General features: G+C 24.3%; 4 protein-coding genes and 2 long non-coding RNA genes across 9 annotated transcripts; all 6 read left to right on the top strand.

Annotated features, from left to right (window-relative positions):
• On the top strand, window positions 1-3285 carry LOC109610614 (odorant receptor 4-like). Its single transcript, XM_025414411.1, has 9 exons — window positions 1-18; window positions 300-419; window positions 543-654; window positions 1101-1365; window positions 2019-2135; window positions 2200-2290; window positions 2749-2891; window positions 3013-3145; window positions 3224-3285. Exons 2-9 carry the CDS (start codon window positions 363-365, stop codon window positions 3275-3277), a joined length of 972 nt encoding a protein of 323 aa, XP_025270196.1. The 5' UTR covers window positions 1-18; window positions 300-362; the 3' UTR covers window positions 3278-3285.
• Window positions 3286-4167: 882 nt separating this feature from the next.
• Window positions 4168-4955, top strand: LOC109610623. Its single transcript, XR_002192950.2, has 3 exons — window positions 4168-4367; window positions 4643-4762; window positions 4938-4955. It is a non-coding gene; the product is annotated as an uncharacterized LOC109610623 (long non-coding RNA).
• A 584-nt stretch (window positions 4956-5539) lies between these two features.
• On the top strand, window positions 5540-6961 carry LOC112639661. The gene is made up of 4 exons (XM_025414433.1): window positions 5540-5811; window positions 6278-6394; window positions 6461-6551; window positions 6856-6961. The coding sequence occupies exons 1-4, from the start codon at window positions 5540-5542 to the stop codon at window positions 6862-6864; spliced, it is 489 nt and encodes a 162-aa protein (XP_025270218.1). The 3' UTR covers window positions 6865-6961.
• Window positions 6962-6967: 6 nt separating this feature from the next.
• LOC112639663 lies at window positions 6968-7652 on the top strand. Its single transcript, XR_003123614.1, has 3 exons — window positions 6968-7007; window positions 7250-7382; window positions 7501-7652. It is a non-coding gene; the product is annotated as an uncharacterized LOC112639663 (long non-coding RNA).
• A 1381-nt stretch (window positions 7653-9033) lies between these two features.
• On the top strand, window positions 9034-12614 carry LOC105247783. The gene is made up of 9 exons (XM_020030129.2): window positions 9034-9290; window positions 9511-9630; window positions 9793-9883; window positions 9994-10255; window positions 10460-10579; window positions 10638-10728; window positions 10894-11039; window positions 11218-11350; window positions 12475-12614. Exons 1-9 carry the CDS (start codon window positions 9147-9149, stop codon window positions 12526-12528), a joined length of 1161 nt encoding a protein of 386 aa, XP_019885688.2. The 5' UTR covers window positions 9034-9146; the 3' UTR covers window positions 12529-12614.
• A 1600-nt stretch (window positions 12615-14214) lies between these two features.
• Window positions 14215-17615, top strand: LOC109610615. 4 transcript variants are annotated; one of them, XM_020030127.2, is made up of 9 exons: window positions 14215-14407; window positions 14836-14955; window positions 15079-15196; window positions 15314-15545; window positions 15618-15749; window positions 15867-15957; window positions 16222-16367; window positions 16557-16689; window positions 17408-17615. In XM_020030127.2, the coding sequence occupies exons 1-9, from the start codon at window positions 14264-14266 to the stop codon at window positions 17459-17461; spliced, it is 1170 nt and encodes a 389-aa protein (XP_019885686.2). In that variant the 5' UTR covers window positions 14215-14263; the 3' UTR covers window positions 17462-17615. The 4 variants fall into 4 exon arrangements, with proteins under 4 accessions (XP_019885686.2, XP_019885685.2, XP_019885684.2 ...); XM_020030126.2 differs by having other exon boundaries at window positions 15284-15545; window positions 15630-15749; XM_020030125.2 differs by having other exon boundaries at window positions 15284-15545.
• The last annotated feature ends 730 nt before the right edge of the window (window positions 17616-18345 follow it).

Below are 18345 nucleotides of genomic sequence, written 5' to 3'. Positions count from 1 at the left end.
AGCTTTATTATATTTCAGGTACGTCTATATTTTTAATAATATTATTGTTTAATATAAAGTTCAGTTCCGTTGTAGCAAATGCCTTAATGCTATTCCTAAATATAATTAATTATTTAAATAAATTTAATTATTTAAGATAAAATGTTAATATTTATAAATATTTATAAATAATATTTATAAATATTTTATTAAATTATTATATATAAATTATAAAGTAAAAAAATTTTATTTATTAATTGAGATAAAAGAGCGTGTTTTTTTTAATCCAATTTCTTTATTAAATTATTGATTGATTCTAGCTCACAGCGCTTATAACTGCAGAATGTACACCTGAGTTTATCATCAAAGTTTTTTCTACCGCAATGTTTTTTGGTGTTTACGTAATTAAATATTATTCTTTTTGGATGAATGCTCATAGTGTAAGTTGATTCTTCTCATTGAATTTGTTCAACTTTTCTAAATAAATAAATTTGTAGACGTAATAATTTAAATTGTTGAATTTAAGATAATGTAGAATATTATTATCATGGTTATTTTTATAGGTAAAATGTTTACTAGAGCAAATTCAGAATATTTGTGATGAGTTAAAAGACGAAAATGAAATTGCTATTATGGAAAAATATGGAAGTAATGCAAAGTATTTTACAACTATATGTAAGATATTATTTCTTATTACAATCAAATATTAAAGTGAACTCACTACAATCGCGATAGAAATCCAAATATTTCAATAAAATATTTAAAAAATTAACTTAATCATTCAACATATTTATTTTGATTGCTTTGATTAATTTGATTACTTTATATATATTTAACATAATTCTAATAAAATAAAAAGTTATAAAAATTGCAATACGAAAGAATTTATATTTTACATTTTTGTACGTGTTTAATTATTGAGAGTAATCATTATATTATTACATTAAAAATATACCAAATTTTACAATCAATATATTACAAAAATATTAGAAAAAACAAACACTGAAGCAATAAAGCTTTTAAAAAAGATATCGATGTTTCTTGAAAACATGCAGAAACGACATATTTTGAAACATAAACAAATAGCAGTTTATATAACTATTTCTTCTAAATGTCCTTAGCGCTCGCTATTTGCGGTGTATTTATTGCCATTTTACTGCCAATTTGGCCACAGGTTCTTGGTAGTGATTTACATATAAACGAATCTCAACCACGCCAGACAGTGCAAATCGTGACTGAGTATTTTGTCGATCAAGAAAAATATTTCTATTTAATTTTATTACATAAAAACATAGTTATTTGTATAGGGGCAACTACATTGACAGGAACAGGAACAATACTCGTAGGATATGTTATATATGCATGTGGAATGTTTCGAATGGCAAGGTGAACAAATTGAATTTAGAAATAATTATGAAAATAATTGCAAATCTTTTGTTTTTCTTCTTAATATATGTGAATATTACTAATATTACTAATTTTATATAAAAGTTATACAGTATGTCTAAAAATAAATAATATTATTTCGTATTTTTATCCTATTTTAAATAAAAATATTTTTTTTATAGTATCAAAGAGCTCTAATTTCGATGCAAGAGTATTTTATGAAAAAATAAAGAAAAGATATTAATTAAAAATGTTTAATGACTTTGCACTAAGTTTCAAAAGTTTTTCAAAAAAGTTTTTGTATCCACTGCAAAGCCAATAAAATTTTAACGTTATTTTAAAATTCGATACAATAGATACAAAAGAAAATTTATCGAATTTTTTGAAAAAATTCTTGCCATAACTACAACAATCTCCTAAAGATATATGTGTCTATATCTTTAGACACATATATCTTTAGGAGATTGTGTCCTAAAGATATACATACGTCCTTGATATACGTCGAAACGAACGATTATTATTATGATTAGTCTCGCTGTATGAAAAATATTTGAATCCACAATTTCTTATCTAAAATAGGAACAAAAAATACGAAAAAATGTTATTTCTTTGTATATATCTTATATAACTATAGAAAAAAATTATATTCATAGTTATCGCATCGAAAATGCAATGACCACTAAAATACTCAACAATATTAATCTGGAAAATCAAACTATAATTTATAAACAAATCATTGATGCTGTTGAAATTCATTGCAAGGCTATAAAGTTGGTATGCATGCTATAGCAATTACATAGTGATTATTGTAATTGCATTTCATTTTTCTTAAAGGTTTTCCGAATTTTTAACATCTGCTTTTAAAGGCTCTGTCTCCTTATTAGTAATAATTAACGTGATTTCTTTGAGCCTGAATATTTTTGGAGTAAGTTTTTTCTTAAAAATCTTGAAATTTATATTTTTTTCGAATTCTGGGAACTTATTGTTCAAGAATGTAACATATATAAAAAATATTTTATAAAATTCGACGAATTCGTAAATGACAAAAATACAATCAGGAAGTAATAAAATGATAATACAAATATCACATAGTGCAATTATAATTCATAAATTTTATAGAAAAAAAAATCTGAGCAAGTGAATTTTTCGTATTTTTCGCTTATAATTTGTTTTCTAACATTGTTATTCTTTATATAATTATTTTTTATAAGAATAAATTATTCTTTATAAAGAATAAAAATAAAGAATAATAATGTAAGAAAAAAAATTATAAGTGAAAAATACGAAAAATTCACACGCTCGGATTTTTTTTCTATAAACTTTATAAATTTATAATATTATATATATGAAAAATGATAACTACACTCATATGTAATGTTTTAGATTTTTCGAAGTGCATTGCTTGGAGATAAGGAAGCATTTTTGTTACACGTGTTATTTGTGTTTGTCATTCTTTTATATATGTTTGTAGCTAATTATGCCGGCCAAGAAATTATAAATCATAACAATCACATATACTTTTTAGCGTAAGATGTAGATATTGCATTCACATAATTGTGTGTATATACACATATAATATATTCTACATATCTCCTTTATTGATTATTATATATTTATCTATTTTATTAAATAATAATTTTTTCATAGATACAATAGTCGATGGTATATAGCACCACTACACGCACAGAAGTTAATACTTTTTATATTACTAAGAGGCAGCAAAACTGTAAATCTTAATATCGGCGGACTGGTTGTGGCATCTTTAGAGTGTTTTACCATGGTAAGAGTTATAAATTACAACTCAAATTTAGAATAATACAAATTAATAATGTAATAGAAAAATTATTTTCGTTTGCAGCTAATAAAATTATCAATGTCCTACTTCACCGTTATGTATTCTATGCAAGAGTAATGTAGAAGTAAAGATACATTATCTCTTGACAGAAACTGGCTAGATACAAATCGTTTATAATACTTACTTAATATTTACTTTTCACTTTGAATACATAAAATATATGATATAGACAAATATTGAGCGATTTAATTAATACACTATCATATCATTGATTTTTTTTCTGTTGCAATGTTTATAAAATCAAATTACAATCATAACGTTTGAATATTATATATCAATTTAGTCTTAAAATACTTAATTTAAGATAAATTAAATATTACATTAAATTAAGTCATTAGTTTGCATAAAATTTAAGATAAAATAAAAAATAAAATAATATATGGCACAACTCAATTGCTCGATAGAAAAAAGAGAAATATGAGAAAGAATGAACCAGTTCTTTTTTTACATCAAAACGTATGCAACAGAAAAAAGAAAAAATTTTTTATAATAAATTTTATAATAAATAAGAAAAACGAAAAAAATCCTGAGTTCAATAGCTTAGTTCTTATCTCATGTTCCACCGATAATAATTTTATAATTGATACGCCTATACACATGCATGACGAATCTATTAATATTCCTCTCCAAAGCACGAAACATTTTTCACGAGTGCACGCACAAGACTGAAGCACGTAAAACCGCGTCGCTGGAAGGGGCAACTACGCTTGCGCAGACTTCGATCGATAAATTATCCCTTCTATATATTTTTCTTATGCAAATACTTGTTAAATTTTTTGAACCACGTGAAATCGATCGTTTAATAAAATTGTTAAGTTACAGAAATTTTACCTTTATTATTTTGTATTATCTTTAATTTATACTAAATTACGCAATATATGGAAAAAATGTATTCTGAAAGTGAGAAAATTAAAGAATATCCAACTTGAAATAAGAGAAAAAGAAATATGCGAATCCTTATAGACATTTTCGCGATCAAATGCACTTCGATGCTCGCAGAGTGATGATTTGCATCAAATCTCAATATTTTAATCTCAATAGAATTCTTTTACTTACTGTTGGCTTATGGCCCTATCAGCAATCAAAATTCGTTCGCCTTCAGATCATCTTATTTTTTAGCACTTTAATAAGCTTTGTTATATTCCAGGTTATATTTGTTATACGTCTATATTATTAATAATATTAATATAAAACATGCCATTTTATCAGTCATAGCCAATTCTTTTACTCAACTTCTGTATATATATATAATTAGATTATTAATAATACGATGTTATATTATTGATGATTATAAATATTTCATTAAACTATTATACGTTATATATATTGTAAAACAAGAAAATTTCGCTTCCTAATTAAAATTAAAAAATAGTATTTTTAACGGTAAAAATAGACATTTTTAAATAAATTGATTAATTATAGCTCACAGCGTTCATAACTACCGAGTGTACATCTGAATTTATCATTAAGATTCTTTCTACCGCAATGTTTATTAGTGTTTATATAATTCAATACTATGGTTTCTGGATGAATGTCCATAATGTAAGTTGATTTTCTTCACTTTATATTAATTGATATAACTTTTCTGAATAAATAAATTTTTAGATGCAATAATTCAAATGGTTAAATTTAGAACAATATTGAATATTATTATTATGAATATTATTATTATTATGGTTATTATATTATTATTATTATTATGGTTATTATTATATAGGTAAAATGTTTATTGGAGCAATTTCAAAATATTTGTAACGAGTTAAAAGATGAAAACGAAGTTGCTATTATTGAAAAATATGGAAATATCGCGAAATATTTCACATTATACGTAACTACTATATGTAAGATTATTATTTTATAACTACACTAAAATAAAATTAAATGAACAAATGAAATTAAACAAACTACAATCGTGATATAAATTAGAAATTGTAATTAATCTGATTAATCACACATTTTTAATCTACATATATTTATCAGATTTCAATTAAAATAAAAAATTATAAAAATTTCATTATAGGTAGTATATTTATATATATTTTTTTATATTATTTTATAAATACTGTTTTATAAATAGTTAATTATTTATATGATTATTTTATAAATAGTTACAATTGCATTATCATATTAGAAATATACAAAATTTTGCACCTAACATTTAGCAAAAATGTTAAAATAAACAAGTAATTAAATATATGAAAGATAATACAATTATTTAAAAAATATCGTTATAAATAAATATCGTTAATTGGAACATGTATGAACAATATATTTTAGAACATAAATGAACTATAAGTTTATATAATTATTTTTTTTTAAATGCCCTTAGTGTTGCCTAGTAGTACACTTATTTTCATTTTGCTGCCAATTTGGCAGCAGATTTTACATATTAATTTGCACATAAATGAGACTCAGCAACATCGGACAATGCAAATCGTGACTGAATATTTTGTCGATGACGAAAAATATTTCTATTTAATTTTACTGCATAGAAATATCGCTATTTGTATAGGGGCAACTGTGTTAACAGCAACCGGAACAACACTTGCAGGATATATTATATATGTATGTGGAATATTTCGAATTGCAAGGTGAAAAAATAAATTTAAGAATAAATATGAAAACGAATCTATCGTTTGTTTATTTTTTTTCATATATAAATATATTTTATAAAAATATAGCGCGTCTATGAAAAGTAAATAATATTTCCCATTTCTTTCTATTTTAAATAAAAACCTACAAAATTTTTTTTTAATTAATAAAAAATCCTATTTTATTGATCTACGGACATGTGTATGCGTATATGTGTGTATGTAAAAAAATGTTAAAATTTAAATTTGCACCATTTTTAATGTGAGTTTATGAAAATAAATAATATATTCATAAATATAAGTTATATTATTTTCAGAAAAAAACAAAAAATTATTAATTAGTTTTTCTGTATATCATAAAAAAATATCAGAAACTGCAATTTTTTATCTAAAAAATGGATAAGAAATGCGAAAAGACATTTTTCTAATATATTCCTTATATTGATAGACGAAAAATTATTTCTAGTTATCGTATCGAACAAGCAATGTCTATTGAAGTAATGGAAAACATTAATCTTGAAAATCAGACTATGATTTATAGAAAAATAAGTGATGCTGTTGAAATCCATCGCAAGGCTATAAAGTTGGTATGCATACCATAACAATTGTATATAATGTTGATTGTAATAGTGTTCTATTTTTTTTAAAGGTATTCCGAATTTTTATCATCTTGTTTTAAAGGCACTTTCTCCTTATTATTAATAATTGGTGTGATTTCCTTGAGCCTGAATACTTTTGGAGTAAGTTTTTTCTCAAACAATTAAAATTTACTGTTGAGTTTAACAAATACAATACTTCATACTAATTAAAATTCAAAGAATTCATAAATGACATAAACACAATCAGGAAGCAATAAAAATAATTAATAATACAAATATCAAATCGTGCAAATTATAAAATGATAAATTTTCAAGAAATAAAAATTTTACATGTAAATAGATTTTCCGTATTTCTCGACTATAATTTTTTTTACAGTATTATTTTATGTTATTATAAAATAATAATAAGTAATAGTATTATAAAAATATGATAATTACAATCAAGATGTTTTAGATTTTCCGAAATGCATCGCTTGGAGATAAAGAATCACTTTTGGCGCATTTCTTACTTGTATTTGTGATCCTTTTATATATGTTTATATCTAATTATGCTGGGCAAGAAATTATAAATTACAACAATCACGTATATTTTACAGCGTAAGTTATCGTTCATACAAAATATTGTGTATATACGTACACATATAATATATTCCATACACACATACACACACACACACACACACACACACACACACACACACACACACACACACACACTATATATATATATATATATATATATATATATATATATATGTATATATATATATATATACATATGTGTATATCTGTTTCATTATTAATTATTTATAATTTATTGAATAAGGATTATTTCATAGATACAATAGTCGGTGGTATGTAATACCATTGCATGCACAGAAGTTGATACTCTTTATTTTATTAAGAGGAAGTAAATCTGTAAACCTCAATATTGGTGGAGTAATTGTAGCATCTTTAGAGTGTTTTGGCACAGTAAGAATTATAAATTATCATATACTTTTAAAGAGACTGCTTTATATTATAGTATTAGACATACATTATAATATTATAACAGATGTAAAATAGTAATCGAAAATTTATGTTTTTGCAGCTAGTAAAAACATCAATGTCCTACTTTACTGTAATATATTCTGTGTAAGTATAATTGCAAATTTATATATAGAATATATAAAACATGGAACTATATAGGTAAAAATTGACTAGCTACAAGTCATATGTAACTTACTTTTTGCTTTGAATACATAAAATATACGGTATGGATAAATATTAAATGAATTAATTAATACATCAATAAAATGTGATTGATATTGTTTTCTGAACGTTGCAATGTTTATGAAATTAAATCATAATTATTTCCTGTATTACATATCAATTTAATCTTTATGATAAATATATTAAACATGTAGATATATAATACGTCATATGTTTCTCAAAAAAGCATAAAATGCACAACGAATGATATTTAATAATTTATAGTTGGCCTTATAAGGAATTAGCATGTTTATTTCTATTTAATTATACTACAAAAAAATTACAAATCAGAATGAATATGTGTTTGCTGTTGTAAGGAATATTTCAACTTTATATGTGAATTAAATTAATGTATTATTGTATTTGTTTTGTTAAAGATATTTATAACACAAATCAAAATTAAAAAATTCTGATAAAGATAATTTAAAAAAATAAATATGTATATATGAATATGTGTGCATATATGCGCGCATGTAATAAAAAAATTATTTACAAATTATTTATAAATTTTATGTAATTAGAATATTTCCAATTCTTTATTTCGTAGATAATTAATTATATGAACATTGGAGCTCTATATGCGAATAGGAAATGATACTTTTTCTGCTGTAAAGTTATTCTATAAGTTTCAATCTTTTGATTCTCAGTGAAGTGTTTGTACCATTCACGCATATCACTTTTCGAAGAACTTTTCTTAAGAAACTTATGTGCAATGTTATAATATATATAAAATGTATTACAATTTTTTTAATAATCTAATAAATATTATAATGAATTTTGATATCAATTGAAATTCATATTCTCTAAATCTGAAAATGAAGATTTAATACCAGAAATAAAGAGATCAATATTTACAAGCAGAATTTGTTTTTTAGATTTACTTATTCTTCTCTTTCATCTATTATGTAATCAAGAATTTAGTTAATTAGTCATAAATAAAAATTTGTGAAAAGATTTTTGTAACGATGCGCAAATGTACATATGTCGATAATCGTCTTGAAAAATTTTATATTTATACTAACAAACTGATAAAAATACGTTGATGGAACTATTGTTAAATTGCTCTGTAGAACTGACTGTACTTCACGAGTGTATATATTAGACTAAACCGTGTTAAAAATATCGCACGTAAAATGCGTGTCGAACGTGCATATGCGGTTTTCAAGAGAAACTTTTTCATGGAATTATTCCCTATGGGAAATATACGTATGTTATTATTATCGTATATATTATTTCCGCCACCGTCGAAATCGATCGCTTAATTATATCCTCTTATGCGAGGGAAGGTATAAATTTTCAAGTGTTCCGCTCTCACGACGATTACATATTGCGCTGCATTTACATTAAATTGAGCAATTTGCACTAAAAATTATCTCATAAAGTGAAAATATAGCGTAATTCAATCAGCCAATCGAAAAAGAGGATTAGATAGGCAGAGTAGATAGTGTTTGTTTCTGTGTTCGAACGCATCTTGTTGATAGAGAAATGATCTGCATAAACTGTTTGAATATCAGTCTTAATCGTATATTGTTACTCGCAGTTGGTTTATGGCCTTATCAACAATCGAAACTCGTTCGATTTCAATTGATCTTAGTTTATGCCATTCTGACAACCTGTATTATGTTTCAGGTACGTTTATATTTTTAATTATATCATTATGCAATGAATAAACTAGTTTATTACTAATTTTATTTGTTGCGATTTTTCATTTTGCATTCATGTATGTGTGTATGTATTTGGGAATGATATCTATGATTTCGAATATGTAGAAGAACTTTTTTTTATAATTATATAAAAAGCTAAAAATTTTTGTAAAGATAATTAATTTTTTTTAAATTATTATTTGTAGTTTACAGCATTATTAACATCAAAATGTACTTCTGATTTTCTCATCGATGTTTTTTCTACAGCATTACTTTATGTTATGTTTCTAATTAAGTACAGTTGGTTTCATATTAATATTGAAGTTGTAAGTATTACATATTGAATTCATGTACGTAACAGCATACATTTTGGAAAAATAAATTTTTATAAATAATATGAATACATCTTTATTTCTCTCTTTATTTCCCAAACTGTACAAACAACTTGTATAAAACAATAGATAAAATGTTCTTTGGAACAATTGCAGAACATATATAATAAGTTAACGGATAAGAATGAAATCACTATCATAAAAAAGTATGGCAGCTATGCGAAACGTTATACGGCTGGATTAATATGTAAGACAATTACTTTTTCTTTCATTAAATGTTAAGCGTATGTACATTGTTTAAAAGCATTTACCGAGATAATAATAATAATATATTATTGATTTTAAAACGTTGTATAGTCAGCGTCGTATTCATTTCACCGGCTCCAGTTTTATATTTATTCTACCCATACATTCTTGACATTGTATTATCTATAAATGAGTCTCGATCATATTCTCCAGTGCTTGTTACCGAGTACTTTATTGATCAAGAAAAATATTCTTATCTGATTTTATTGCATATAATCGCGGCTCTATTCATAGGAATAATCACAGTACTAGCGACAGGAGCGATATTTATAGTTTATTTACAGTACGCCTGCGGAATGTTTCAAATTGCCAGGTAAGAAACTATGGATTTGAAAATCGGGAAATATGAAAAAATAATATAATTTAAATATAAATATAATTTAATATAATTTAATATAATTTAACATAATTTAATATAATTTAATATAAAATTTAATTTAAATATAATATAATTTAAATATAATGTAATTCAAATATAAAAAAAATAATACTATTACGGCAAAAAAATCGCTTGCAGTTACCGTATGAAACAAGCAATAACAATCGGTAATTCACGGAAAGGCAACCTTTCACGAAACAAGAATCTGATTTACAAGGAATTGATTCGTGCTGTGGATATGCATCGCGAAGCCATGAGGTGAATATTTAATGAATAATACATAGAAATATGTGTAATGCTCTCATTTTTTTCAAAGATTCTCAGATTCATTCGTATCCAGATTTAAAGTAATGTTCTCCTCTCTGATAGTAGTCGGACTTACAAGCGCAAGTCTCAATTCTTTTCGAGTAAGTCTAAAAACTTTCCCTCGACACCTATAACTTTATCATAAGATCAATTATTTTCAAATTTTCTAATAACTATTAAATTTTTACTGATTTGTTTTAATTCAAAATTTCACGTAAAATTAAAGCTTACCTGTTACTATGATTCTTATCCTACTTGTATTTCAGATATTTCAGGCTCTGACACTCGGATATGATATTGAGGAATTTTTAGTTCCCTTAGTGTCCATGATCACTTATATATCATACATGTTCTTAGCCAATTATATTGCACAAGAAATTATGGATCACAATAATGATGTATTTGACACTGTGTAAGGAAAATATCCACTTCATACAATCACACATACGTTTCATTCTGCATAGATAATAAGAATAAAATGATCATAATTACCATAATTCAAAAAACAAACATGATGAATATACATACGCATGATAAAAATAATTAATAAATTCTCTTAGTCTTCTCTAATTATTAATGTCATCATTTAGATACAATATTCAATGGTACGCGGTTTCCTTAAACGTACAAAAGATGATACTGTTCTTATTGCAAAGAGGTACCAAAGCTTTTAATTTAAATATTGCTGGACTATTTGTGGGATCATTAGAAGGTGCAGCCACGGTAAAGAATATGTGCACCAGAGAATATGTATTATGAGAATATGTATTATGTTTGCTTTAATTGCATATATTCAATTTTTTTTAAATAATAGAGTTATAAGTAAGTCTTTCGAACAAATGGTATTTTACTTAAAATATACAGAGTGAGTAAAGCGAGTGACTTGAAAAGAAGACATTTCAGAAAAAAATGTTTCATATAAAAGTTGTAGAAACATCTATTTACTTACCTTATTAGTTTGATTTTGGAAGGCCAAGATCAAGAGAAGATCACAAGTTGAATTTTTAAAATAGAAACCCCTTTTTTATTGTACGTTCTTATAGCTTTTCAAAACACACTATAATAAAGTATTTTTTATTAAGTACTTTTGAGTTACACGATTTAAAATAATTTCTTTATTATATTATTTTGAAAAGCTTTCGAAATAAGTTATAAGAATGTATAATAAAAAATAGAGAGTTGCATTTATAAAAAATTCAATTTGACTTTATCCTAATCTTCGCAACGCCTCTAAAGTTCAAACTGATAAAATCGATAATTAGATCTTTTTAAACTCTACAACTTTTATATATATTTTTTTTTAATGTTTTGTTTTCGAAATATTTCACTGATCCGGGACTTTTTATTTACTTTGCATAATGTAATAGCAATTTTAAATTATTTTTTTTAAATATTATTCATGACAGTTTTATTTTTTCAAATGGAGAATATATTTATTTTACTACAATTTTATAAGGAATTGTATACATTTGTATAAATTGGTATGAATTTTAGTAATTTGATAAATTAGTATGAATTCGAAATTCGATAAAGAATAATATAATAAAATAATAAATATTCACAAAATATCTTCACTTGTGTTACATTTAAGTATGAGCGGAAAAGTATAACTCGAATAAAAAAGTGTTTATTAATTTTTATTTCAAATATTGCAAAATTATTTATTACTATAATTATATGAATCTTCTTAAATAAAATAACTTTAAACACCTTTATAACTCTATTATAAAATAATATAATATATATAAATTATGTTATAAAATAATATAAACTAATAAAATTAAACAATGTATATCGAATAGAGTATGTTTAACAAATAAAACGAAAGAATATACGTTTTATTACAGTTGATCAGTACTGGAATATCATATTTCACTGTTATTTACTCAACGCGAATTTGACACAAGATAGGTAAATTAATAATTTAGTCGAATAACAATAGAAGAAATATCCAGTTGGACTTCTAAATATAATATTAATTATTAAAAAGCACTTAATTAAACCTATGACTAATACTATAATAGATATGTAATTGTTAAGAAATAGAAATGCATATAAAGAATTTATTAGTCAATTTTGGATAATAATTTTTTGATAATAATTAGTAACTAATGAGAGCACACAGTAATTCTGTCAAGATGTAAGTCATTTTGTTATTAGGAAATGTTTTATAAGATATATATTCACCAATGTTAATATATATTAGTGTGTGTAATGCGGCATATATGTGGGATAAGATTATGTGTACAAAACTATATGATATTAAAGGACAAAATTTTTAATATTAAATGTTACAAGAAATGTGTTGAATCTTCTGAATTATAGTTTACGATTTTTTATTTCATGTTCGACAATACTCTTATAATTGATATATATATATATATATATATATATATATATATATATATATACATATCGAATCAACTAGCATTTCTCTTCAAGATGAAGCATTTCTCACGAGTGCACGCACACGACTGAGATAAGTGAAACCGTGTAACTAGACACAAAATAATTACGTTTGCACAGACTTTGATCAAGAAACTACCCCTTATATATGTGCCTCTATGTAATATAAATACTTGTTAAATTTCTTATCTCGTGAAATCAATTGTTTAACCACCTCTTTTAAGCTTCTTAACAAGTTCTATTATATTCCAGATATGCCTCTATATTTTTAATTATCTTATTATTTAATATGAATTTTTAGCCTTTAAGTATTAAGAAATACTTTTGCGCAACTTCTAAATATAATTAAATATAATTTGTTTTTTTCCTAATTATTACGCAGGAGAAAACATAACTAATTATAAATAATACAAAATCATAGCTAATCATAATATATAAATAAAAATATATAAATGTTTAGAAAAATGCGCAAATATGCATAAATCGTTAATTTCTTTGATAAAAATCGTATATTTATATATAATATATATAAATAATATATAAAACAATATATATTGATATTTGATGTTGTAAATGAAACTACGTATAAAGTTGGTAAAAAATATGTCGATGAGAAATACATGCAAATATATTGCACATACACAATGTATTTCAATTTTCTCAATAACATAAAAAATGATAATAAAAAATAATATAAAAAATAATATACATATAAAATAATTCCCTTTATAAAAACTTTATATTTACCAAAAATTTGAATAATCAATTCGTCGCTGTTTTATAAATAGAATAATTAATATGTTATTCCATTGGATTGACCATAACTTATGAACGCACGTATTAGAATGGAGCGCGAAATATATCGTTGCAAAGTATCGAATGCGTATGTGTGGTTCTCTATTGGGAGAAATTTTTTTATGGAATTATTATTATATTCTCCATGAGAAATAAACATGTGTTATATTTTCGTCGGCGTAGAAATCGATCGCCTAATTATAGTTTCTCTCGCAAGGAAAGACGTAAATTTCCAAGTGTTTCGATCTCACATAAATTGTTATTACATATTTTACATAAATTACGTTGCTCTTACATTTAGCAATTTGTATTATAATTTACGAAATTATCTTAATAAAATGAAACTATAGCGTAATTCAATCGGCCAATGGAAAAAAGGAAATAAACCAGTATCTTTTCTGCATTTGTCAAACGTATCTCGATACTCGTGGAGTGATGATCTGCATCGATTGTCTGCATATGAATCTTAATCGAATGCTGTTACTCGCGGTTGGCCTGTGGCCTTATCAACAATCGAAACTTGTCCAATTTCAATTAATCTTATTTTTTACCATTTTGATAACTTGTATAATATTTCAGGTCTATATTTTTAAATATATCTATGTTATGTAGCGATGAATAAATTAGTTCATTATTAGTTTTATTTGTTACGATTGTTTGTCTTGCGTTTGAATGTAATAATATCATAAAATAACATATGATAATTATTGTATAACGTTGAATATAAACATACGTGCATATAAATATATGTACTCCATATATATTTAACATTATATAATACAAATAATTTAAATTAAAAAAAAAATACTTTCTCTCTGCAATTTTCAATTTTCAATTGTATGAAACTATATTTGTGCAAAAAAAGAATTTTTCATTAAATTATGTACATACATACATATACATTTGAGAATTATTTTATATTTACAATCTAAGATATGTACTCTAATCAAATAATAAAATAGTCATATTAATAAAAAAACGTGAATATAATAAATTATTGTTTACAGTTTACAACATTTGCAACATCAAAATGTACTTCTAGTCTTCTCATCAACGTTTTTTCTTCTGCATTATTTTATATTTATTTTCTTATTCTGTATAGTTGGTTTCATATTAATATGGAAGTTGTAAGTACATATAGCATATTGAATTCGTGTGTATGTACATACATTTTGGAGAAATAAATGTTTATATATAATATGAATATATCTATTTCCCAAATTTTATAACAAAATGCATAAAAATGGCAGGTGAAGTGTTCGTTGGAACAATTGCAAAACATGTATAATGAGCTAACGGATAAGAATGAAATCACTATTATAAAAAAGTACGGTAACTATGGAAAACGCTACACAGCTGGATTAATATGTAAGAAAATTGCTTTTTATAATATAATTTTTGACAGAAAACCTTCTCACCAAATGCGTATATTATTGATTTTGAAACGTTTTGTAGTGACTGTTGTATTCTTTGCACCGAGTCTAGGTTTGTATCTACATTGGCCATATCTTGTCAATCGTTTATTACCTATAAACGATTTTCGATCACGTTCTTCTCTGTTTGTTACCGAATATTTTATCGATCAAGAAAAATATTCCTATTTAATTTTATTCCACACACTGACGGCTCTATTCATAGGAATAATCACAATAATAGCGACAGGAACATTATTTATAGTCTATGCACATTATGGCTGCGGAATGTTTCGAATCACAAAGTAAAAAGATAAAATACATAATTTATAAATTTCTAAATATTAAAAAGATACATATATAAATTATAGCAAAAGAATTGTTTGCAGTTATCGTATCGAGCAAGTAATGGCAATCGATACTTTACAAAAAAAGAGTATTCTACGAAACAAGAATTTGATTTACAAGAAATTAATTCGTGCTGTGGATATGCATCGCGAAGCTATGAGGTGATTTAATTATTTAATAGATAACAGATTATTTAATTATTTAATAGATAACAGACTATTTAATTATTTAATAGATAACAGATAAAAGTATGCGTAATGATCTTCTTTTTTTCTAAGATTCTCAGAATCATTCGTATCTAAATTTAAAGTGATGTTCTCCTGCCTCATAGCAATTGCAGTCGCAAGCGCAAGTCTCAATCTTTTTCGAGTAAGTCTTAAAACTTTTCTCTCATGCGCATCTAAAATATATTTTATCATAGGATCGGTTACTTTCGAATCGAGTTTTTCTCATTTAATGATTATTTTTAATAATCCTAATGATTATGCAATACAAAAAAATTTATTTTTCGAAAATCCTGAGGAAGCTAAAAAAACTTTAATGACTCTCCTTTTTTCATCAATCTATTTTAATTCGAAATTAGTTTAAAATAAATCCTCAGCTTTTACTAAGATTATTACACTTGTAATTCAGATTTCACAGGCACTTTCATTCGGAAATAATGTAGATGAACTTTTATTTCCCTTGATAACCGTGGGCATTTATATAGCGTATATATTAATAGCCAACATTATGACGCAAAAAATTATGGATTATAATAATAATGTGTTTGATACTGCGTAAGAAAAACATTCATACAATCACGTATACGTATTAGTTCAGCGGGTAATAAGAATAGATAAATCAATAGAATGATCATAATTACTATTATTCAAAAAATAAGCATAATCAATTATAAACATGTACGTGATAAAAATAATTAATAAATTTTCTTATTCTTCCCTAATCATTAATTTGTCATCATTTAGATACAATATTCAGTGGTACGCAGTTTCTCTAAACGTACAAAAGATGATACTGTTCTTATTGCAAAGAGGTACCAAAGTTTTTAGTTTAAATATTGCTGGATTGTTTGTGGGATCATTAGAAGGTGCAGCCAAGGTAAGGGACATGTGTAGAGAATATATATTGTGTTTGTTTTAAGTAAATACATATTTAATTATTATTTTAAATAATAGAATTACAAATAAATCTTTCAAGTAAAAGTTATTTTATTTAAAAACTATATATCATGTGACTTAAAGCAATTATAAATTATTTTTTTAAATGTTATTTATGATAGTTTTATTTTTTTTATAGAATAATCAATCCATTTTATTAGTTATTATATTCAATTTTATAAGTTATTTCATGACAGATTCGAGAGAAAAAGAGGTAATGTGCAATATATAAATTCAATAAATAAATATATATATATATATATATATATATATATATATATTCAATATATATTCAATATTTCAATATATATATATATATATATATATATATATATATATTCAATATATATTCAATATTTGTTCAAAAAATATTATTATTTTGTTGTTTTTAAGTATAAACGACAAAAAAATTTCTTGAATAAAAAAAAGTTTATTAATTTTTATTTAAAAAATGTTGCTAAAAATTATTTATTATTATTACTTTATATATGTTGTTAAATAAAATAACTTTTATTTGAAACATTCTCCATAATTCTGTTATATAAAAAAATTGCTAAGTGTTAAATTAAATAATGTACATCCTAAACATATAAGCGGGTCAAATTTTTGACAAAATAGAAAGAGTAATATGTAAAATGAGAAAATATATATCATTACAGTTATTGAGTACCATGATGTCATTCTTCACTGTTCTGTATTCTACGCGAGTTTGACGCAAGATGTGTCGATTAATAGTTTAATCAATCAATAGGAAAAAAAAATAGTTAATTAGATACAAGTGATATTAATTCCTCAGAACACTTAATTGATCGAATTAAACTTTAAGAGATAATGTATAATTGCTCAGGAAATAAAAATCATAAAAATCAACAATATTTATAGTAAATTCTGGAAACGTGTACTCTTTACCGTAACAAATTAGTAGCACATACGCTATATGGAACAAGACTGGGACATAATAAAATACGACATCGTAAACTAACAGACACACGATAATTCAGCCAAAATATATTCTTTATCACACACAAGAAATAATTTATCAGAAATATATGTACAAATGTCATTATGCATGTTTATAATGTGGTGTATGCGGCGTAAGATTATGTGTATAAAAATAGACAAATTTTTAATATTAAGTACTCCAAGAAATATTAAAAGTCTTGAGTTATAGTTGAAAATTCCTACCTCTTATTCTTCCGATGATAATTTTATAATTGATAAATCGTTACACACGCATGACGAATTAACTAACGCGTTTCTCTTCAAAGCGAAACATCCTTTATGAGTGCACGCACAAGACTGAAGCATATGAAACCGTATTGCTGGAGGAGAGCCTCTGCGTCTGCGCAGAGTTCGATCGAAAAGCTACCCCTTATGTATGTATTTCTATGTGAAGCAAACACTTGTTAAATTTCTTTCCACATGAAATCGATCGTTTAATCATTTCTTCTTTGCTAAAATTGTTAAATTACAGAAGTTTTGTTTCTATTATTTTGTATTATCTTTAGTTTATACTAAATTCTGCGATATATAATAAAATGTACCCTGAAAGTGAGAAAATTAAAGAATATTAAATTTGAAGAAAAAAAAAGAATAT

Source organism: Camponotus floridanus, unplaced genomic scaffold (assembly GCF_003227725.1).
Source record: "Camponotus floridanus strain SB8 unplaced genomic scaffold, Cflo_v7.5 scaffold8, whole genome shotgun sequence".
NCBI lineage: Eukaryota > Metazoa > Arthropoda > Insecta > Hymenoptera > Formicidae > Camponotus > Camponotus floridanus.
This window is presented reverse-complemented; position numbering and strand designations above follow the sequence as displayed.